Here is a 24833-nt window from a genome sequence, read left to right as displayed (position 1 = left end):
TCCGGTGGTGGGCGTCTCTGAGTCTTGCCGATTTGTCTTTGCGTGTACTCGATATTGCGACGCTGAAAAACGCGTTGCGGAACGTGAACAGTTCAGCGTTTAACTAAGCACTCCACGAAAGCTTCGCTTCACACAGATTCCAACATGAGCGCTAGATCTGCATAAATTTTGTTTTGTCATATTATGGTTCACTCAAACACATACACTTTTCGACTCTCTATAAAACCACATACATCCTGAAGCGGTCGTTTGACGCACCACAAAGCCATAAAGCGCTCGTTTATACGTCTTTGTCCGTCTTTGCGCTGTTCGCTTAACAAGATGAATCACGAACGAGCCCGAATTAGCCACCCTGCTAAGTCATGTTAAAGGTCATATTGCACTTCTATTCACATCACTTCTACTAAACAATTATTGAAACATTGAGTATTCCCATGTATATACCAATTTAATTTATTTGCTCATTCTTCATTTACATCTGCTGGCACTCCACTCCCCTCTGTAAAGCTATCGGTGCTTAGGTGGTAAATCAGCTGTGATCAGAGTAAAGAAATAACGATCAAAGGGCACTGAGGCAGAACCTAGGTTACATCTTTAACGGCGGTTAACAGCGGTTGTGCTCTATGTTCACGAAGCACTCAAGGAAATTATTTTACTGAGTGAATGAAATTTGGCAATGTCCAAAACATCTGGCGCCGTAACCTGACGCGGTCGGTGCTGTCTACACAGCGGCCTGTGAAATATTCCCGCATTACACATCACAGGGACCGCCAGCCTTGTTCTTTCCATTTTCTCTATTCAAGAGCTCGTGCAAGTGGAACCATCGACGTGCGAAAAGAAAAGAAAAAAGGACGAATTGCTGATTCGGACGAGAACATTGGCCACTGAAAACTGAGCATGCAGCAAACAAGTCCGCTAATATCCGTCGACGCACAGGCAACGAAAAAAAAATATCTGCCAAGCGCGTGTTTGTTGATCGGGATCGTGTAAAGCGCCATTAGACTTAACCCGAACCAACACTTCTTTTTTTTTTTCCTGGTATCTCTAACAGGCGAATGCTGACTCTTTCTTTTCTCTCTCTCTCTCTCTCTCTTGCTCTATACTCTGTTTCTTATTTAGGAATGGTACCCTTCCCCCTCACCCTGTCTGGGACCTACGCTTCAACAAACTATCAAAGCAAGCAAGACTGCTCCGTACAGCATGGATATTCTCAGTAAAATTGAAAGAAGCGCATCTTGCCTGTTCGGAGCATAAATTTGACGGCGGCCGCGTAGCCTGGGTTAGGCAAGAGGGGACCATCGGTAGTTCATTATTGTTGCCACAGCACGGTCGCAAGTTCGTCGCCGAGGGAATGCATTAAACGGGCCGACATCGACGTGCAAGCAGAGGGCCATGGCCTTACCCCAGCCATCGCATCCGTGCGAAAGGAAAGAAGTAGGCGCGCAATCACTCATGCCGCGTCAGGAATGAGAAAATAAATATGTACAAAACACGTGGGCACGCGCTCTCTTAATTCGGGACCTTGATGGATCACGCTTTTCCAATGATTTCCCCTCTCACCCACCGACCAGGAAATATAGCGAAGAGCGTCTTAAAAGCTGAGAGGCGCAGGCCTTAAGGCAAATGTGGTCACCATAACTACGCTGCAGGTGGAAAGGGCGACGAAAGAAAGAAAGAAAGAAAGAAAGAAAGAAAGAAAGAAAGAAAGAAAGAAAGAAAGAAAGAAAGAAAGAAAGAAAGAAAGAAAGAAAGCGAAGTACGTAGAAAAACATTTATTTATTGTGGTGCTTTGCCCGCACCACGGTACTATGTACAATAAGTGGTGATGAAGATGCCGGTGTTGAGGTGCGTGGGGAAACACCACAGAATAGAGAACTACCGGCGGATACTCGTAAAGCAAAGCCCAAGCTCGTCGCGTCACAGAGTCCGAAGTGACACAGCGTACTGTGTATATAGGCTGTCCCAGCTAACGTTAGCCAAGCTGTTCAGCGAAAACAAAATATTTAAAAACACGGTACAAGATCAGATGTTCAGACCTACGATATTCGGTTGTCAGAACGCTGATGCTAGAACTCTGTAGGTCTTATAGTTGTATCTTTTCACCGTGATTTGTTAGTGTGCTTTATTTTTCGTTGAGCAGCTTGGCTAACCTTAGCTGGCACACGGTGTACAGAACTAACCAAGCCGGAAGCCACTTTTCGCTTTCACGCCAGAATGCTCGGTCGACAAGCGCTGGCGTCAAATTTCCAATCGCGTTTTACTTTGCTTAGACAAAAGTTGACTACGAACCTCTAGAATCTGCCAACGCGCCAATATTTCACAAACAGGGTCGTCGCAAAGGAAGTGGTGTTGTTTTTGCAGCGTTTGAAACATATATCAATGTAAAGCATCAAATGTCATTACGAACAAGGCCGTAATTGAATAACGGAAGCTATACTGTTGTGAGCAGTTGGACGTATTACCGCAATGTCGCTTACCGAAAAAGTTAAGCACCTCCGTTCGACCACTCGTCAAAGGAAACAAAAAGGAAATATTTCTCTAACATATGAAAGGGTTACGCTCTAATCATGTCGCATTAACAAGGTACCAGTACAAGTCTCCGAAGCGTCAATACCCGCTGCTTCGTTTCTTTTGCCAAGTGCTTATTCACTATACTATACACACTAAGTTATAAGGCAAGCCATTTCTGAAATCTTAAGCGTTCCATCGCTTTGCAGGTTCGGGAGGAGTGACCAAGGCCCAGCAGATCCGCATCGTGGATCTGCACAACCAGCTAAGGGCCTGGGTTGCGGGTGGATACCAGAGTGGCCTTCCCGCTGCAGCCAACATGAGGGCGCTGGTGAGCATAAAATTTTCACGCACCCCGTGTTCAAAGGCGGCGACAATTTCAAACGTACACCTATTCTGGCTGTCGTCGACTGCCACATCTCTGCCACGGATGGTGCCTATACGCGCAGAGCACAGTGCATATACGAAGACTCCGAAATTGCTTGCGAGCGTGGTGGTGACTTGTTTGCAGGTGACGCTGGTGGAAGGACCCGAATAACGGCACGCTCCACTCCTTCGTCGGTTGAGAAAAACTCGTAAGATTGTGATGGCTTACATTTACTATGTGGGGACGTGGCTTCTCGCACTTGGCCGTGGTCCTCAAGAAAGACACCAAGAGCACAAGTATTCAAGGTTTAATCTTCGCTTCCTCGGGGGTCAGGTTGGTTGGACCCGAGCTCGAACTGCGGCTTGCTGGCCCCTGCTACTGTTGCGCACCGATTCATCCTCTTTCTTGGTCACTGCAATTGTCCTACAGCGTGCCTCGCGGCCGCAGTCCCCACACATGTAGTTAGCGCTGGCTTAGCTTTCATAAATGGTCCTTATTTTATTTGTTGGGGTTGGTTGCTTTCTGTCTGTCGTGCGATTTTCTATTTCTCACGTTGTCTGCCTTTAGTATAGGTATTCGGGAACACTGAAAAAAAAAAGGATGTACCTGTACCGCGGCTGCCGCGACATTTCTTGCCCTCTCTCGAACGCGTTTCTTATCAATATACTTTTACACGGCTGTTTTAAATCAATTGGAGGCGCGCCAAAAATATTTCCGGACCGATTAGTTTCGACAGCGTCTCTTGTCGTAGCTCGTATCGATTCGCCTCTTCCGTTCCACGTGCGCAGCCCGATGCCAATTTGTCAGCGAACGACGTGCTTGTACATCGAGTACAACGCTGCCTCCTATATCGACACGATCGGACTTTATGACACTTCACAGTCGGCAACACGACGCTATACGCTGACGGCGAGAAATTGCTTCGGCGCTTTGCTCGGAAAACAAAACGCTCCAGTCAAGTGAAACGGACAGGTGATATCTCTCACGCGTCCACAACGAGGAAAATACGCTACTAAGCACGAGGTCGCGGGATCTAATTCCGGCCCCGGCGGCTGCATTTCGGTGGGCGCGAAATGCAAGAAACGCCCGTGGGACCGTGCATTGGGCGCACGTTACAGAACCCCGGGTGGTCAGAATTATTCCGGAGTCCCCCGCTACGGCCTGCCTCATAATGAAATCGTCGTTTTGGCACGTAATACCACATAATTTAATTTAACGCGAAAAATATCCCGAGAGGAAAATAGGCCTGACAAAAGTGAACAGCGTATAGACCTGAATGCGGATCCGTTTCAAAATCTGTGTGCCTTCTTGTCGCACTACCCCATCCGGCCCTTCCTCATTTTCTCCCTCCCCCTATTTCTTTTCACTTTATAATAGCTAGACGCTTCGTAGAGCGTCCTAAAAGCTAACTACAGGATACGCCGATACAACGCGAAGGGCGCGTGCTCTTGCTGGCACATATCCGCAAAGATCACTGGCCAACTTGAGCCAAAATATACCGTCGCTCAATGTCATAACTTGTATAAGGGACGCACTTGGTGCCATTTTTTTTTTTTACTGTGCATCTCAAAAAAGTTACATCGATATTGGTCACAGGAGCAAGCCTGACAAATGCCGAATAACATGTACGTTTTTATGCATGCTTTGGTCTCCCACCACCCGCCGTGGTTGCTCAGTGGCTATGGTGTTGGGCTGCTGAGCACGAGGTCGCGGGATCGAATCCCGGCCACGGCGGCCGCATTTCGATGGGGGCGAAATGCGAAAACACCCGTGTGCTTAGATTTAGGTGCACGTTAAAGAACCCCAGGTGGTCAAAATTTCCGGAGTCCTCCACTACGGCGTGCCTCATAATCAGAAAGTGGTTTTGGCACGTAAAACCCCAAATATTATTATTATTATTGGTCTCCCACCAAGGGCCTAATTCAAAATATTTTGGCGTGAGCGCTGTTTGGCGTTAACCAGACGTCATCACTTGCAACATTTCCAACTCAACGATCGGTCTACGTCTGCTCTTACAAATCGTTCAAACGTAAGAACAACCATGCCACGAGTACTTTCGTTTTCTTTCTTTTTGGTGAGTGGCCGTTTTTCACCGGATTATCACTCTTATCAAATTATCGCTCGACGTAAGATGCGCCTACTGAATCGAAAATTTATGTTATGTCGGCATTAATATAGCGAAAGAGACTTTGTTTATTCATATCGGCGCATGCAACGCAACTTTTTTTATATATTGTGGAATTTATGCAAGCACCAGTGATTGCTCTGGAATGTGCGTTGATACAAGTAAAATAGTGGAAGAAGGGGTCAGTTCATATTCAACGGCCGATGAGTGTGCGCGCCGCCATCGTTGTGATTCGAGTGCTGCTTTCCTTTTTTTAACACAAGTTCGCGGAATGAAAGAGATTCCTTAAAAATATAACCTCTGGAGCTTTACGTGCCAAAACCGCGACCTGATTATGAGTGACGCCGTAGTGGGGGGCTTCAAATTAATTTTCACCGCTTGAGGTTTCTTAAAGCGCACATTAATCTATGTACACGAGCGTTTTCGCATTTGGTCGTCACCGAAATGCGACCGCCGCAGACGGTATAAAAGACATTCTTAACTCACAGCCTTGGTATGGTGCTCTAGGTTCGTTAGCGTCTCGACAAAGTGACAATATTGATAAATACGGGCCTAGTTGCAGAGTATTTATGTCTAAAAAGCGCGTTACGCTTACCTCCGGCGATGTGCACCGCACATTCTATTTTTATTAATATTTTTTTACTCCATCATTATTTTTTTCCGGGTTTCGTTTCGTTTTCATTTTTTTTCCGGTGTGGACAAATGCCTCACACGTATTCTAAATGTGGAAAATGCGCGTTACAGGGTAAATGTGACCTAAAATCGTTCGCTGATCACCAGGGAGAAGCGCCGCGTGTCCGCAATGTCCGGAGCACAGCCCTTGGCAGCATAAGAGAGCGAGGGAGCGAGAGAGAGAGAGAGAGAGATGTCAGAAAGTGGGATCAAAGTCCCGTGCAGCTCTTTGTTGTTTTTGTTGCTTTTTTATTATTATTATTTCGTTTTTTTTTTCGGCCTCTAAGAACTGCCAAGCGTTTCGCAAATGTCAATGGAAACGGATTTCCAAAGCAAAAAAAAAAAAAAAAATGTTAGCGAGGCGCAGCATCTTCAATAGCAAGAACACACGTGACAACATCCGCGAGTCTGTATTTTGTACACGCTGCACGCGTGTACCAACGCGCACGAATCGCTGTATCGTCCGACACCTAGAAGCGCCATGTCGCGTCGCGCGTCGCTGCCACGATTACAAAAGGGCCCATACTGTCAGACGGAGTAGTAGTCCGACGGCCGTGGCGAGGTCAGCGACACGCTCCGTGCAGACGTGATGCCGACGAAGAACGGCAGACGCGGTCGGAATGCTACGCGCACCACGTACGGTGCCGAAGCGCGCGGTCGTGGGGGAACGGCTTTCTTTCCAAGGTTGCAAGCACTGTCTGTATGTACGAAGGCGAACTTTCTCTTCTTTCTTTCTTTTTTCTTACTTTCTTTCCTGCACCCGAGCGAAGATTGCAGATCGCACGCTTTCTCCCGCACGGCTGGCAAGATTATTTTTTTTTTATTTGCTTCAGAAGTTGGAACGTTACGTGAGGAAGTTAGCAACTAAGGTGTAATTACAAGAATCTGTGAGCGCGTCGTTGTACAAGGAGAATCATACAAATTAAGTTAATGAAACAGGCAAAAGTCATATGTGAAGTCACAAGTAAGAAGATGCGACGCACAGACAATTATGGCGTTTTTCACTGGTCGATTCGGAGCAGGATTTTTTGCTCCGCGGCAACGAATCCGCATTTCACTGGTCGATCTGGAGCGGGTTCGCGCGTTCCACTGGTCGTTTCGGATCAACTCGCTCCGCGCCGGATCGCTCTCACTTGCTCCGCCGCCGAGACGCGGATTCGGGCGGAAATAGAACGCGTCACATGGCGTCACTTCCGTCTTCAAGCGAAATCGGTACCCGGTCCATGCCCGGTCGGTACGCACAACATTGTGTTGGGCATAGTTTGCGGAACCGGTTTGTGTCACGTGCACGCAGACTTCCTGTGTAATCTCCCGCGGAGCGTTCGTGCGCTCCACTGGCAGATTCGGATTGGTGAAAGCCGAGCGCTCGCTCGAGGATTCAGGCGGCTGCTCCAGATCGACCAGTGAAAAACGCCATTAGACACAGTGAAGTTATAGAGTGGCTGTTGGCCAAGGCAAGTACAAAGTAAGCTACCAAAACATTCACAAAAGCGTAGCAGTTCATTCTTAAACCTGAAAGGGTCACGGATGCACACAGCATTGCCACGAAGACCTGTCCATATTTCAATGGCGCGCGGCAAGGTTGAAAGGGGGAAAAAGATCTGTTATAAGAAGAAAGCCTGAACCAGTGTTCTAGTTAACCGTGCACGTTGTTTGAAAGCGTTGATGTGCGCGAAAACGTGTTTGAAGCAGCATTGATTGAGCTAAAGGAGACAAATTCGAAGTGCTTGGGAGACAAGGAAAACATCGAGATAAAAAGTGACAGTCACTCAAGTATCCTTAAGTGATTTCAATGCGAAAGCATAATGACGTCTCCAATTAATTGTTTACATCAATGATACGTGACGTCATACATTGTTACGTGTCCTTCACGACTCTACCTTAATCCACTTTACTCCACAATAATCCACCTTTCTCTAATTTGTATCAACCTTAATCCACTTAATTACACCTTAATCCACCTTAATCCACTTCGTTCTAATTTGTACCGACATATTTCCACTTTAATCCAATTTAATTCAACTTCATTCACTTTACTTCACCTTAATTCCCTTTACTCCACCTTAAGTCGCCTTATCCCAACTTGTTCTAACTTGAATTCACTTCCCATAATTCACTTTAATTCACATTAATTACCCATTTCCACGGATTGATTCCGCAAGTTCTTGACGACTTTTCCGCAGCAGTATCCTGCGAAACCTTAGGCGTGCCAAATGCGCTGAACAAAGGCAGTCTTATCAACTCCTCATGCAGGTGCGTCTGCGTGATCCATATTTAACGCCAATTTTGCTTAGGAGGGCTCTGACGGGGGGTGTTGGCATGACGTCACCTGAAGGTACAAGTTTCGATGCGCAGGCGACACACGCAAGGGCACTGACACGTAAACAACAACGCGGACACAGACCTTGCGTTTACTCTCTCGCTTGACGCTCGTCATACATATGTACATTTGACAGATAGTGGAAAGAGCTCTTTTACATAGGTGCAGCCAGAAAGTATGTGATGGCGCAATGATCAACGTCAAACCGCACATGAAATCATACACATGGCACAAGAAAGACACGCCGTAAAGACGTGGCGTAGGTTATCCTCAAAACGTTTCACGTAAGATTTTAAATGTATCTTTACCAAAAAAAAAAAAAAAACTACCGTGGCTTTGACGAATTCGCCATCTAAGTTAAGTAATCGAAAGTTACCGCAGATGACATAACAGTGCACTTTCAATGTTTGAGGCTAGCAGACGTGCTAGCTGTAATGTAACTATAATGTTTCCTTCTTACAAAAATTCTGCTTTCCTAATTAAGCCAGTTTAACCAACGCACAGCAATGTACTTTTGCATGTCTCTTAATTGATTATTAGGCGGAAAGCGCTGAAAATTATTTTCATTCCAGCAACAGTTATTTAAAAAATAATTTAATGAATTGGTCGCGCGCTCATGTCAGGTCTGTCAATAAAACTGGCACTCCCTGCACGGCTTCATGGCCTCCGAGATTGACGCACTCGCGCGATCCAGAATATTGGAGGCCATAGCGACTAACCAAAGCTTACGCAAATCTCAACTAGGCGGCGCCAGCTGCCCCTTCTGCTTCAACTGCTCCGCGCAGGGAGTCGCCAAGTTACAAGGTCGCCCAGATTCTGCGCCGTACATTGGCACGAGCGCCGAGCTTCCGGGATTCGTCCTATGATTCGTCGTCATTTGGCCGCTTTAACGCCCAGCGCATAGTTGGTGTAACCGCCGCAGATAGTGCACGGCTATGGCGTTGTGCTGCTATCGCGGGATGGAATCCCGTTCGCGGCGGCCGCGTTTCGATGGGGGCTACATGCAAAAACGGCCGTGTGCCGTGCATTGGAGGCACGTTAAAGTACCCCAGGTGGTCAAAATTAATCCGGAGCCCCCCACTACGGCGCCTCGTAATCACATCGTGGTTCTGGCACTTAAAACCGCAGAATTTAATTCTAATAGCTTTGGTGACCTGGCGGTTCGGAATAAAATGCCTGACCAGATAACAAAACACGGCCCGCTTCGGCATTTCCAGCTGTTGTGAATGTCAGTAGTTGATTACTGTTTGCGCTGCGCTTAATTGGCTCAAAACGGCAAACGAATTCCTCAATACTGATAATACACATCCTTTTCGCGGCGTTCCCATGGGTGCTGCCATGTTTGATCACGTGGTGACGCGTCCATTACTTGCCTCAACTGCCTCCCTTGAATCCGTATTTACAATGGATGTGTATGTGTAGCAAACCCTTGTTTCGGGAGATGTCGTAGATGGTGACTGAGTGGACAACACGAAGCTTTGGGCACAGCTTCAGAGAACATGCAAAAGCGCCTTCGCAGCAGCGTATATGGTGCTTGTTTTAAAAGCGGGGCTAGATATACGTATACTCCAAGCTATCCAAATTTTCCGCCCATGAATTGAACCAAGATTACTGGGTACAATTGCTCTTTACACTTTATTTGGCAAATATTTTGAAGCAGCGGCTTCTCACGCTTGTGAATCAGTGAAGTTCCTCGGTGCAGTCACTATCTGATTATTGTCTGCCTAATCGATTGCGGGTGTGCTCAATTCGGACATATTTGATCTTGCTGCACACAAGGCTTGAAACGTAGCCATTTTGTATATTTTAATACCTTGTAGCAAAGATATTACCGCTAGTAATTCGTTTACTATTGTTGAGTGTCACGAAACATTCAACTTCGACCAGTCGTGCGCTATCGGTGTAATCTGTGGCTTACTCTGCGTATATAGTGCGCATATATTTAAGTGTCCTCCCATTCACTTATTCTTGATGCGTTGGCGATAGAGTGGGCTAAGTTTTCGTCCCAGTTGGGGTAGATGTGTGTAGATACTCTACGCGAAACTTAATATGACTGGAAGCGGCGCTGCTAGTTTTTGTCATTGTTTAACGAGCGGTACTCACTCTTGCCAATGTTCCGGGGCTGAAGCCCTTTCTTTGAAGGTTAGCGATACAACGCTGGCGGATGAGCAAATTTCTGTACCCTCGAGGAAAGCCGTACATCTCAAAGTGCCGTTAACAGGTACGCACAGTTGCAGCAGCGGTCCGCGAACTTGGCCACACAGATTCATTCCATTCCTTAGTATGCCAGTCGCTATTTTTGCGACCAACTACTGCACTCGTCTTCAATCCACATGATTCAACCCAGTATGATTAGAGCACAGCGTGTTAACGAAAACTCAGTGGCCTTTGCGACAGCTGATCGCACAGAAGCAAGATAGAATCAGTAATGGTTTTGTATTCGTGCGCTGTTGCTGAGGCGACGTGCGGCGCGCCGCGAAAAGCGCCATCTCGTTTCTATTTAATAAGCTGCTCCGCGAAAAAAGGTCAATACAAAGCGTATTTCCATGGTTGGCCTACGTTGCGAATCAGATAATTTGGGAAATTTGATAATTAACCCTTTAAGAACGAGACACATATATATATATATATATATATATATATATATATATATATATATATATATATATATATATATATATATATATATATATATATATATATAACCCAGAAAAAGATGTTTCTTTTCCATCTAAACGTGCAAAACAAATCAATAATTAGCATAATCAACAGAGTAAAAAATAATTTGCGGAATTTTTATTCAGCAACGACGGAAAACCCCAGGCAGGAAACCGGAAGTGGGCTTCAGCCTAAGCCACCTAAGGCTTCGTTTTCAATTTCTATAGACGGCTCTCGTCACATGTGAACCATAGGCGTACATTTCATTTGCTTTACATCACAATGTGTTACACCACTTCAGCTTGATATCACGCATACCCGCCGTGGTTGCTCAGTGGCTATGGTGTTGGGCTGCTGAGCACGAGGTCGCGGGATCGAATCCCGGCCACGGCGGCCGCATTTCGATGGGGGCGAAATGCGAAAACACCCGTGTGCTTAGATTTAGGTGCACGTTAAAGAACCCCAGGTGGTCAAAATTTCCGGAGTCCTCCACTACGGCGTGCCTCATAATCAGAAAGTGGTTTTGGCACGTAAAACCCCAAATATTATTATTATATCACGCATCGGTATTCCTCCTCTGACCTTGCTTTCAATAGACAAAGAGCCGCGTGCCAAACTTAATGCCTTCTTCCTCGTCCAGTGTTCCTGCTCTGAACCAACAAATGACACTTGCTGCCTGCCATTCGGTATTGGCCGAAGATATTTAGCAAGAAACATTTTACTCAGTACTGAAACTCGGCAAGAAAAAAAAATTCTGGTATGTTACCTGTAGGCAACACTCATCAATAAATGGCTAATGACGGTGAACTTCTTTCACACAAAAGCCGTCATATATTGGGCGTTGGGCCAGCGCAACCTGTTCAAGCGGTATGTATACGCGAGCTCTGTGCAGTGACAATGATTTACGTTGCAAACAACGCATAAACGAGGTAGTTCCCGCGCACGTGCTGCGCAGCCTGGGTGCTATTAGGACCGTCACCAAATGCGCCTCCCTCCCCCCCCCCCCCAATCAGGTATACCCATACCAACTAAAGCGAGTGTACTATTGCGCATCAGCGCGTCTTCGGTACTCCGCGAACAGGTGTACCTTCACAGGTGAATAATGAGACAGCGCGATAGGTGGGACAATAGCTGAACGGCGCTACGCCCTATATAGTGCCCGCGGTTTTGTCTATTATTATTATTATTATTATTATTATTATTATTATTATTATTATTATTATTATTATTATTATTATTATTATTATTATTATTATTATTCAACGTCGCGAGCTTGGAAGGAAAGGCCACCGAACGCCCGGCTGAAAAAAAAAAAGAAACTAAACGCTTGCGAGTCGGATTCTTCTGTTCATTAAATTCAACGTGTATTTTATTACCCCAGTCTTTGCTTAACAGTTGGTGCAGAATATTTTTTTTTAATCTTTAAACTGAATTCCCTTCCTGTCTTTCTGCACTTTCGAGCGTTGTTCCCATATACAAATTTGGAATAGCCGGCTTTCTAAAGCATATTTCCCATGCCCTATGTGGATCTATAATTAACAGCAACGACCCGGAGTGGTGCAAAGACCGAGGCGAATCTTTCCCGCGCGTCACAATCAGCCAAAAGCACATGGGCACGCGGGACGTACAAAGGGTGCCCTCTGACGACTGGCACTGCTAAATATACGCTAACATACAATAAAAGGGCTAGTACTCCCGTACGTACTCATGCTTGCGGCTCGCCGTTCCTCCCGGCATCTCCCCCCTTCCCCTCAATATTTCCCAACCTCTCCCACCCGCCACTTCTTTCGGCCAGGCGGCGCCGGGCTTGTTTTCTTGGACCGCAGTCAAAAGTCGGCCGGCGAAGAGGTCCGCGAGAGGCACCTATCGCTCTCAGATCCGCGCGCTGGGTCCTTTCGCGAGCTACTACGCCGAGAGGCACCTTGACATTGAATATTCCAAGGGCAGTGAAGCTCCACCGATGCAAATTTCACTGCGCGGGTGAAGTGACGCACTGTGAAGGACGTTTTATTTTGTGTGCGAGCTTCTCAATGTTTCGTGATTTCATTTCACGCTGTCATTTCGCAATAATTCGCAAAATAAATTTCGCTGAAAGGCTACGCTGCTAAAGAGAGAGCTAAATAGAAAAATAAATGTAGGCCCGCGATGTTTTCTTCTTTTCTGAGCGACCAGCCTTTCTTTCCTTTCTTTTTGCGCCTGATTGGGTAGCGTAATGTTTGAAAGCTCGGAGCCTTCACTTGACGCTAGTACGCGGACAGTACATTCACGCATATTAATATGCTTTATACACGTACTAGTCGCCAATATTTCCAGTATGCAAATAAATAGATAAAATCAGTCAGGTGTTTGTCGTAACTTGAGTAAATCAATCGACGAACTAAAATGTAGCGTCATTATCTCGAAATTCTGCTGCGCTTGAGCCGTTGACCGCAGGGAATTTAAGAAAACCGCGAGAATGCGCGAAATCGCAGTATTATAAACTTAACCGATGGAATAAGCCATCCGTCCTGTCTGACTCATGGAGAGATTCCCAACCGCAGTCCATTGAGACCAACAGAGGCAGTTTTTCCATTAATCCATTCATCCACACACAAAGAAGAAAGGCAAAAATATCTCTTCCAGCTTGTTTGCTGAAAGTGCTATTATGGATAGGATAGGAATAAACTTTATTTGTCCAACGGTTGTTGATGTTGGTGCCCGGGGCTAGGCTGCCAGAGTTCCATCGCCCGAGGAAAATCTTTCGAGATCCTCGGCAACGGCCCTGGCCCGCTGGACGGCCCACTCCTGGTCTTCGGGTGCCTCGCTGAGGAGGGCGGCTTGCCATCTCTCAGCGAGGCGCCCCGCTTCAGAGGGTTCTGCTGTTGTATTCCCCCTTCCTCTTTGTCCTTGTTCCACGTGGCGTCGGCATTCCCAAAGCACATGGGCCATATCGGCCCGTTCGTTGCCGCACCACGGGCAGCCGGGCGACGGGTGCAGCGCGGGCCACAGGCGGTGCAGGTGGTAGGGGTTGGTGAAAGTGCCCGTCTGCAACCGTCTCAGGTCGACCGCCTGGGACCTGTCTAGGCGCCCGTGGGGTTGTGGATATTTTCTACGTTCTTTCCTGTAGTGGCCAAGCACCTCCCGGTACGTTGCCGGAAACTCCTTGACAGCGCAGTCGGCGTCCTCATGATCCCCAGCTCCGTCCGCCGCGATTTGTGTTGTATTGGTAACAATAGCGGCCGCGCCAGACGGGGTGGCAGCCGCCGTCGCCGTCACTCCTCCGCTGGGGTCCCGCACAACAACGGCAGCGGCTGCCCTCTGGGTGACCGCGTCGCGGCGGGTAAGCTGCCTCGCGACGAGGTGGGCTCGCTCGTTGTGGTTGGGTGGAGTGTCGTTGCGTCTTCGGCCGTTAGCATTGTTGGTGTCATTATTGCCGTGGCTGTTGTTGGTACTGCCAAGCTCCCCGACGTGCGCGGGGAACCACTTGAGGGACTTGTTTGTAATCGTGCCGGATCCGAAGTCCCCGGCCCGGGCGTTGAGCATGCGTGCCACATCCGCGGACACCCAACCTTTGGTGTAATTCCGAATCGCTGATTTGGAGTCGCTGATGATCAGGTTATCCTCCGCACCTCCGTGGAGTACCGCGAGGGCTATGGCCATCTCTTCCGCTGCTTCGGCCGACGGCAGCCTCGCTGATGCCGTGACTCGGATCGTTCCCTTTGTATCTACGACTGCCATGGAGAAGGCGGGCGCCGCCGCCGTCGGCCGGCCGTGTCGATGTTGCCGTTGTTGCTGCTGCCGTTTTTGTCGTAGTAGCAGTAGTGGTGGTGGTGCTGGTAACTGCGGTTCGTCTCGCACATTCCCTTGTTGCGGCGGTGGTGGTCGACGTTCCTCGTCGCCATCAGAGTCACCGACTGGCCGCGGGTACCTGGCTGCATCGACGAAGAGAACGCCTTCTTGTCTTCCATGCTTCTCGAGAATTGCTACCGCCCTGCGTATACGTCTTTGCACGTCATGCAGCGGGTGCATATTCTTCGGCATGTTTTCCGTCTGTATGGCGTCCCTAACTTCCGGTAGCAGTGATTCTTTCAGTCCACGCGCCTCGTGATATCGAATCCCGAGCAAGTCTAGTATTCGTCTTCCCGTTACGGTGCTCGACAGCCTCTCCAGCTGCGCGATTCTCTGCGCCTCGGCGATCTCCTCGAGCGTGTTGTGTACGCCCAACTCGAGGAGCCTGTGGGTTGGCGTGTACTGGGGCACTCCCAGGGCGGTCTTGAACGCCCTGCGGATCGCCACGTTCAGCTTGTCGGTTTCGCTCCTGTTCCAGTCGGCGTATGCGGCGACGTACGCTATGTGGCTCAGCGCGTATGCCTGTATCAGCCTCGTTACGTTGTGTTCCTTCATTCCCTTCCTCTTGTTCGCGACCCGCCGCACAAGGTGTGTGGCGGCGGCCACTTTCTTCTGCAGTCGGGCAACCAGCTCGCGGTTGGCACCGTTCTCTTCCAGCCACAGGCCGAGCACTCGCAACTTGGACACCGTCGGTATTCGGGTCCCCTCTCTCGTCGTGACGCGGACGCCCAAACGACGAGCGTCCAGCACGGCCTGCGGAAGGGGCCCTTTCTTGCGCGGCCTGTGGAGCAGGATCTCCGACTTGTCGGGTGAGCAGACGAGTCCCGTGTCTTCGAGGTGCCGCTCCACCTCCCGTACAGCCCGCTGCAGTCGGTCTTCCATTTCTCCGACGCTCGTGTTCTCCGTGGTCCACACCGTCACGTCATCTGCGTATATCGTATGATTGATGCCCTCTATCGCGTCAAGACGCTCCGGCAGGCCGATCATGACGAGGTTGAAAAGCATGGGGGAAAGTACGGAGCCCTGCGGCGTTCCCGCACCACCCATGCGGACCGTTCGTGGTGGGGCCCCGTCGATCTTGACTGTCGCCTCGCGCCCATTCAGGAAGCTGCTGACATATCGGTGGAACCTCTCCCCGAGATCAAGTCGGCTGATCTTGTCCAGTATGGCCATGTGCTTCACAGTGTCGAAGGCGCTCTTGAGGTCTAGCCCGAGGAGGGCGCGCACGTGTGTGCTCGGAGCGTTCACGACCTGTTCCTTGATCTGCAGCATGGCGTCCTGCGTTGAAAGTCCCTTCCGGAAACCGATGATGTGGGTGCCGAAGGCGTCCTGCTTCTCGAGCAGCGTCGTCACCCTGTTAAGGCAGGCATGCTCCATCACTTTCCCGACGCAGGACGTGAGGGAGATCGGCCTCATGTTTCGGACCTCCAGCGGTTTGCCCGCCTTTGGTATCAGTATAACGTCTGCGGTCTTCCACTCTTGCGGAATTTGGCCCTCCTTCCAGCACGCGTTGATGTACTCGCAGAGCTTCTCGATGGCGTCGTCGTTCAGGTTCCTCAAGATTTTGTTGGTGATCCTGTCAGGACCGGGCGCCGAGTTGGTCTTCAGTAGCTGGAGGACCGTTCTAATCTCCTGCACGGAAAAGTCCGCGTCCAGCTCCTCGTTGGGAGCCCCGCAGTACTCTGGGTGACTCTGCCCTTCCGGGCGTGCGAGGTGCGTCTGCACGATCTCTTCCGCGAAGGCCTCTGGGTCGTCCTTGTACTTGTGTCGCAGCTTGGTCATCTCTGTACGGGTCGCCGTTCTGGTGCTTCCCGGGTCGAGCAGGTGCCTGAGAATCTTCCAGGTGCGTCCAGCGCTCATGTTCCCGTTCATCGTGTCACACAGCTCCTGCCATTCTTGCTCGCACAGGCGGGCGCAATGCATCTCAATCTCCCGGTTGATTTCGGCGATCTTCTTGCGTATCTTCCTGTTGAGTTTTTGCCTACTCGCTCTCCGTTGCATGGATTTCTTGGCCGCAACAAGATGTGCCAGCCGGCTGTCCACTCTGGACGGTTGGGGAGCGCCGTCGCCCACGGCTCCGCGGGACCTGTCTGCCTCTTCTTTGGGTGGTTCTTGTCGCCAGTCCGTCCATTCGACCTCATCGGTTGCTTTCTCTACGTCTGCGAGTAGTACTCGGCACCATTCGCTGATGTCTTCGATCGGGCCCTCCTTCTTGTCTTGCTCTCTATGTTTCCGGAATCTGTCCCAGTCTACGATTCTCGCCTTTCGGCAGACGCCCTCTTCGCTTTCATCCTCTCCCACGGTCACGCACAGGATCCTGTGGTCACTCCCCAGGTCCTCGAAGGTGTTCGACCAAGTGACCACGCCCGCGCCTGACCAGACGGAGAGGTCGGGGGACGTGTCGCGGCACACTCCCTGTCCGATCCTGGTGTGCGAAGCAGGTTCATTGAGTACTGTCAGGCCGAGCTCGTCCATCAGTCCGGCTAGCCTCTTCCCTTTCGGCGAGTCGGCTCCGTATCCCCATTGCGTGTGCGGCGCATTGAAATCTCCGCATATCAGCAAGGGACTAGAGGCGGCCTTGGCCATCGCTTCGCGAAAGAGGGCGTCGAAAGTGTGAGTGCGGTATCTTTGCGAGGGGGAGCTATATACGTTGAGCACGAAAAGGCCGGTTTTCCTGCTTCCAATACTCGGCACGACTTCGATCAGTACATGGTCTATGCCCGACTCCTCGTGGAGCACGAGTTCGTGTTCGATGAAGGCCGTCCCGCGCTTTACCAGGGTGCACACCCTGACGTCCCTCCCCATGGATTCGTAGGGGGGACCGCACGTCACATAACCCGGGAGCTGGGCCCGATCGAAAGGTTCTTGCAAGGCAATCACGACAGGAAGTTTGTTATTGGCAAGCGTTTTCATGTATTGCACCATCGTTGCTTTCTTGTTTTTGAAGCCCCTGCAATTCCACTGCCAGACTATGCGGCTATTGTCGGACTTGCGGGACACAGCCATGATGGTTATGCAGAGGTGTTGGGGGGACACAACTGTCCGTGCGTCCCTCCTGCCCCGGTGCGGGTGGCGTTGGCGTTGTTGTCGCAGGCGAGGATGGTCGGTGCGTTTACCGCTTTTGACGATGGTACCCCGGCCCTTCCAGGCAGGTGATGGTGATACGTTGCTGTTGCCTCAGCTGCATCGTCCCGTGTTCCAGATCTTCGATTCGCTTATTCATGGCCGCAAGTTGGATGTTAACCGCTGCGTACTGCGCGTTCCGTCCCGCGTCGGATTCGTTCAGCCTTGTCAGGAGTATGTCAAACATTCGCTCCGTCTTGTCCGTCAGTTTGTTTACCATCTCTTCGATCGCGTCTATCTTTCTGGCTCCTGACCTGGGTCTCTTCAGTGCTTGTGCGTGGTCCAAAGTGTCTTCCGTAGGTGGCGTATCGCTTGTGCCCTTGCGCTTGGAGCCCGCCGCTGCCGGCGCTTCTTCTTCGACGCAACACATGTCCATCTGGCCTACTTCGCCTCCTGTCGCGGTCGCATCGCCTCGCTCGGCGGCCTCGCGGGAGGTGAAGGAGGAGATCCTCTCATGAGGGGATTCTCTCATGCCCTTCAAGATTTCGTTGAGCGTCTGTTGTAGCTCGTCGATTTTCCTCGCTGATTGTTCGTTCTGCTTTCTGGCCCTGCCCAGCTCTTCTCGAAGTTCCTTATTCTCTCGCTCCATTTTCTCCATCCTCGCCGCCAGGAGGGAGTCGGGGGCTTCCCTCGTGCTGCCAGAAAGTGGGGTGCTCTCTACAGAGGATCCATTTCTTTCCGCGACTATGTCGGACCAGGTGACCTTGCGCGGCCCTGTCTGTATCTCGCCATGTGTGGCCCGCACGCCGTCTGGCATGGGGCGGTTTCGGTTTCGGTTGCGGCTTCCACTCCGACTCCGACTCCGGCTTCGACTTCTGTTCTTAGGTCTGTTACGACTTCGGCTACGTCTTCTTATCGGCGAGAGGGATCCGGATCTCGAGCGACTTTGGCCTTTTCCCTGCGCCATACTGTACCCCGATGGTGATAGGGTCCGCTGAGGGGTCTTTCCTTCTTCCAATGTGTGTTCCTTTTCTTCTCTGCTTCTCGCCCGCCACCTTCTCTCCTTCACAATGTGTGGCAACTTATATTTGGCCTTGCACATTCGGTCGGCCGTTGGGTGCGCCTCGCCGCAGATCCGGCACTTGGGCGTGCACTCGTGTTCGATGCTCGGGTTCTTCGACCCGCAGGCCGGGCATAGTTTGATCTCCGGTCTAGGGCATACGTCGGGTCGGTGGCCGAGCCTGCCGCACTCTTTGCAAAAGTCAATCTGTTTCCGATACAATGATACTCTTATCATGATGCTATTGAAGTAAGCCCATGTGGGGACTCTGTTTCCCTCATACAGCAATATCACGGTGGTCGTACTGCCAAGCCGCTTGGCGTATGTTAAAGAGGGGTTTCTCGAGTTCACCAGAGCATGCATGAGCTGGTCTTGCGTATACTTCAGGGGAATGTTGCGGATAATCCCTTTTGCCATTCGCTCGGGCGCCGAAACGTACGCGTTGGTCTCGTGCCTCTTCCCGTTAATCGTCAAAAACTTGATCTTAGCGATTTTCGTCGCAGTTGTCTCGTCCGGTGTGCTTATCACCAGGATGTTTTGCATGGCATTGGGACAGATCGTGATCATCTCGTCGTCGCCCACTACCGCTTCTTTGCGTATCGCCTCGTCGAGACTCGTTCCGCACGTGTTCCTTATATTCAGCCCGTCTTTCGGTCGAACAATTATCTTGATATCATCCCTGGGTAGTCTGGGCATCCTACTTGCTCGTAGAACTTTGTTCACTATGCTTCGGCCGCCTCGGGGCATCGGGCTTCGCGAGCGGGTGTCGTCCTTTCCCGCCATCTGGGTAGCGTTCGTGCGGTGCCTTCTTCTGTGTGTAACTTCGATCCAACCGTCCGCAACGCCTTCAGCGTCTTCTCCCACAGAAACGCGTTTTGCGTCGTTGGGTCCGTTATCCGGGGTCTCCCCAGTTCTTGCCTCGTCTATCTCCATCTCGGTGGTATTTCGTTCAAACCCCGAGTCCAACGAAGGATGCGCCAGGCCCAACTGTCGTTAGGCCTGGCCTCGCTCGCACGGGACTCGTGTGATTTTCGTGCCGTAAAAACTCGCAAAGTTCACGCTCACCCAAAAAGTTGGTATCCCTGGGTTCGCGATGACTTGATCTTTCAGATGATATGCCGCTTTCGGGTGTAGGACGCACAAAAACTGCGGAAACACTCATAAATCGAGGGAGCCGAGAAGCTTCCGCTCCCACTGTTTGTTAGTTAATCATTGCTTAATCGCAATAAGTCTTAAAATTGTGACACCCGTATGCTCAAGGCTGAAAGAATGGTGCAGTCCGCATGATCGTCGAGGTACAGTATAGTCAGATGCTGAATGGAGCACATAATTTTGCATTTGATTACCGCCGCGATGTAGCAGAAATACCTGCGTACACTTCTCCTTCTTTTTCTCTTCTTTTCTTTCTTTCTTTTTTTTCGTGTGACAGAGTGGATGTATTTGATTTGGGGTTTTGTTTTCAATTGATTATTTGTTTGTTTTTTTGAACTCGATCGCGCTTAACTGTGGCGTTACGACCTCCACTATTTGTTTCTTTTTAATTTTTACATGACAGTCAGCACTTTAGCAAATTTCATTACTCATAGCGCCTCAGACCACATAGAAGTGAAATGGAATAGCAGAAAGCGCGTGCTTCCAAACTCTCCGCACCATCTCGCAGCTAATTTACCTACGATAAACACTTCGAAGCAAGAATTCACGCTTTGCGCTCCCGCCGACGACATCGCAGATCAGGCAATCAAAGTCCTTTATGCGTCATGTCACGAGGCTTTCGATAATTGCCGACAGCCAAAGCCATTTGGCACAAGTATTAATCAAGGATTATAGGCGTTTCTTAATCGGTTTACATCCGATTATTCGCCACATATATCGGCGCTCGACGCAACGAAACAACGAGAGGTATCGGCGACAGGAGACAGTAACGTATAGGAACACCTTCGAATTGGAACAAGCGGCCTCGATGATAATAATCAGAAAGCAAGTGATTCCATTCAGCAAGAAGTTTAATGCAAATGATTGTATATATAAACAGAAAATTTTGTTTTATCTGTGCAGAAGCTAATACATATGTATAATTTCGGGTACAAATGCTACACATCTTTAAAAACACTTTTTGTATTCATGTACAAAGCGCTGATGGGGACAAAAAAAAGATAAAAGAAGTCTCGACACACTAGCAGCGCGCGAAAGCACGTCACTCAATTGCCACATGCTGCCAAGCAATGAAACGAGCTACTTACGCTACGACGATGCCGAAAAACAGATTTTTCGTTAATATTATTCAGTTCAGACAAGTATTTAGCCAAACATACAGCTTGGCTCAGTCAAGAGAGAAGCGTAGAGGCGTAAGGTTACGCAAGGAAGAATACCACGCACCGCCATGCAGGCCACATTAAGAACGCGTAACCGTCTGTCGAGGCAAGCCCTATTTAGCGTTCGCGGTGCCACCAAACCCCGCACGCAGCCAAACAGTGGCGAATGCAAAATCAGAGGCGCGGTGAGCCGGCTATTTTCCTTTTGGCTTATATTTAGCTGTACTACGCCGACGAAATGCAAGAGCACCAGGCAAGGCCTTGCACAGGCTGGTGCCCTGAGAGATAGCCTCAGGGTGCCACAGGCCGTTTAGTGTCTCGCAAGAACCGGTTCCACCCGTGGACTTTCACCCTCGTAATCGGTAACCCACATCTGCTGCCTTCTCGCGTCGCGAACGTCCGCGACTGACTTGGACCGATAATCGGTCTGGGCGTTCTGCCTTTCGAAGGCAGCTCAGCTGTTTGGCGCGAAGTAAGCAGACGGCGAGCTTCTCAGAGAGTGCCGTCTTACATTATACGGTTACAGTCGTATCGAAGAGAACGAGTACTAAAACATTTATATAGATACACTCCAGCCTATGCGCCTCCCTGAGCCATGTTTGGTCACCGACGCCGTCGAAAAACGCTGTTACAAACAACGCGCTGGCTTGAACTGACCAGAGGTGAATCAAATGTAGTCACACAATAGCTTGGCTTGGCGAGAAAAAAAAAAACAAAAAGGTGTCTCGCGCGAAAACGTCTATTACTCACAGGCGACGTCCGTCGGCAAATGAAAAAGAACGAAGAGAAAGAACGATGCCGGAAGCGGAGTGCACGGTCGATAGCGCTGAGCGTCACTTCCGGTCAGAAAATAAGACATGTCTAATAGTTTTAATGAAAACGCGAAATGTCAGTCTGTCCACAGGGTTCCTGCGCCAGATGAAAGGTTGAAAGCCGAGTCGATACGGGCACTACAAACGCGATGCCGCACTCTAGTGTATATTCACACTGCCTACACGAGTTTTCCCGCTCCAGTACGCATATAGGTCGTTTTGTGCACAGGCGACTGTAATTAAACGGTGACCATAACAGTGGCATTTTCTCGTGTAACTCTTGGCCCATTTCTGCCTGGTAAGAATAACACATGTTCAATGTATATATGCAGACGCTATGTGCAGTTTTCTCTGATGTGTCATAGTGTGTGTGTGTTTCGCACTTGTGGTGTTTCTGGCATTTATAAAGTGTCATTTTATGATGCACTTTTCCCTCTTGTAACAGTTTATGTATCAGTACTGTAACTTCGATGTTTGCGACATTTCAAGTGTGCCATTCTGTAGCGTGTAACTTTATTGTTTCTTTTTCTTTTACATTTGTGATATTGTGCGATACATTTCCATGTCCCTCAAGTAAAAATGAGTAGCTGGCACCATCCGTTGGTGCGAACAGACACACACACACACACACACACACACACACACACACACACACACACACACACACACACACATATATATATATATATATATATATATATATATATATATATATATATATATATATATATATATATATATATCAAAAATACCAAGAGCCTAACCAGGTGGCGGGCGCGCATCGTCGGCGTCATCATTGCCTACGATCTGAAGAGGTGTCATGCGCGAGTTTGCAAGGCTTTTGCGCACTGCGCGACCATCTTCATATTTACCCTGTCTCCTCAAAATAATTCCTGTCACTCCTGTGCCTTCACGTTCTGGTCGCGGCACAGTGGCAGGCGCCCCCCATATTTAAGTACGGGAAGGTGCGTTTGCTGTGGAACGTGGCTCTTTCTTCTTTTTTTTTCTCCTTCCAACAGTCGTTTTATCGTATATACGTTTGGAGAAATAAACCAAGGGTATCATACATGTTCTCTCGAATATACTTTTCCAGAGTTGGGACGATGAACTGGCGACTGTCGCTCAGCGCTGGGCCGACCAGTGCACAGACGGCCACGACAAAGAAAGAAGCGTCAGTGAGTGCAATCATTTCTTTTGAAATACATTCACAATAATAAGCATTGCTAGGCAAGCGCTCCATGGATGATTCGCCATATTCTAAGGCTTTCTTCGTCTTCTTCTTCTTCTTCTTCTTCTTCTTCTTCTTCTTCTTCTTCTTCTTCTTCTCCTTCTTCTTCTTCTTCTTCTTCTTCTTCTTCTTTTTTCTTTTTAATCGAGAAACGTGTTCCTTGCCGCACCTCGCAGTCAATCTTCGTATCTAATACTCATGCATTTGGTATTTTACAAGAGCGTAGACGAAACGCCGTCCCACACAATACTGAGAAAGCACGCACAAAAACGGCGAACACTTATATGGAAAGCTCTCTTAGCACACTTCGATACAGCCAGACTTGCCGGCGCCTAGTCGTGACACATTGAACCGGTTTTATTAAACAATGCTGAAGCAGTTCGAAAAGGAAACCACGCCGCAGTAGTACAAGTTCGCAGCATTGCCTCTTGGAGGACCCTGACTGATGGTACCCACCGAGCATCGGCTCAGAAGGCAATGAAGGCACTTCTGAGCTTTCGAGGAACGCCTGGCTTGTGCGAGCGCCTTGGACTCTGTAGTGCTGTCCGTGCACATCTCACTACCCTAATCTCTCTCACTCTCTCTATCCCTTCTTTCCATTCCCCTTCTCACTTCCCCAGCGCAGGGTAGCCAATCAGGTTCTTCACTGGTTAACATCCCTGCCTTCCTTTTCTCTCTCTCTCTCTCTCTCTTGCATTTTAAATATAACCGTGATAAACACTTAATCGTTTCTGATTCATTCTAATCAATGCTTAAGGTATGTAAGGTATACCTTTTTCTTAGTCTAACACACGTCAGTTACGGCGCATCGGTAGAAAAATCTTAAGCGTCGATAAAGCAAATGGCAGTCGAAGACAGCAGAGACATTATAGGTGAGCATAATGCCTGAAGGAACCCTTCGTTATGCAGTGGACACAAACTAGAATGGTGATGATTATAATCATCATCACTCCATGTCTGGGATGAAATTTCGTCTGCACACATTGGGCAAGGATTCCTTGCTGACAAGGTGCGCTTGCCGTGGATCTTTACCGCAGGCCGCTTCCACGTGGGCCAGAACGTGGCGCTAGTCTGGACGTACGACTTCGAGGACGACCTGCAAGACGAGCCGGACTGGGACTCGCAGGTCTACGCCTGGTACAACGAGGCCACAGAGTTCCACTTTAAGTCGGCCTCCATCAGCCCCTTCAGGTTTAGCAAGAAGCTCGGACACTTTACGCAGGTACACTGCTATCCACCTGATGTCATCAACGCAATAAACTTGATGGCAGGTTCAGTGGGTTTTTTAACACTACTTGGGAGCTTCTTTCAGAAGCTAAAAATTTCGGAAACCGATTTCAGTTTCTTCTCTCCCGTGTACTTCGATTTAGGTGCACGTTAAAAAACCCTCAGATGGTCAAAATTAATCCGGAGTCCCGCACTACGAAGTGCCTCAATAAGATTGTGGTTTCGGCTTGTATAATCCCCACAATTGTTTTTTTCTCTTGCTTTGTCCAACGCAAGATCTGTTCACTGAAAGAGTTGCATATGCACACGTACCACGACACGCGCGCAAAGCGAGACCGGAACTAGCCGAATAAGCATTTTCGCGCGAGTCTATTCTGGACATGCGCATCTCTGTCGGATCTCAAATTTCACTTTCTCCTACTCATTTTCCTCTTCGCAGCTCGTCTGGGCCGACACATACAAGGTTGGTTGCGGCTACGCCTACTATCGCCAGAGTGTCCGGGGCCTGACCAAGATCTACGTGTGCAACTACGGACCAGGGTGAGTGGCCGCCTTATCTCGGTCTGCTCTTGCCCTCACCACGGAGCGTGCCACATATCGAGGGTCGTCTCCGAGTTTTGTCAACACAGTGATGAGGCGCGCTCGAGTGGACA

General features: G+C 49.3%; 1 protein-coding gene across 5 annotated transcripts in view; it reads left to right on the top strand.

Annotated features, from left to right (window-relative positions):
* The window catches only part of LOC142582482 (venom allergen 3-like), an 82359-nt gene that overhangs the window by 50234 nt on the left and 7292 nt on the right, over nucleotides 1-24833 (top strand). For all 5 annotated transcript variants that reach the window (XM_075692265.1, XM_075692263.1, XM_075692262.1 and 2 more), the window contains 4 exons: nucleotides 2718-2839; nucleotides 22819-22900; nucleotides 23991-24175; nucleotides 24620-24720. In XM_075692265.1, the coding sequence (XP_075548380.1) occupies nucleotides 2718-2839; nucleotides 22819-22900; nucleotides 23991-24175; nucleotides 24620-24720 (490 nt within the window). The remainder of the gene's footprint in view (nucleotides 1-2717; nucleotides 2840-22818; nucleotides 22901-23990; nucleotides 24176-24619; nucleotides 24721-24833) is intronic.

Source organism: Dermacentor variabilis, chromosome 5 (genome assembly GCF_050947875.1).
Source record: "Dermacentor variabilis isolate Ectoservices chromosome 5, ASM5094787v1, whole genome shotgun sequence".
Classification (NCBI taxonomy): Eukaryota; Metazoa; Arthropoda; class Arachnida; order Ixodida; family Ixodidae; genus Dermacentor; species Dermacentor variabilis.
This window is presented reverse-complemented; position numbering and strand designations above follow the sequence as displayed.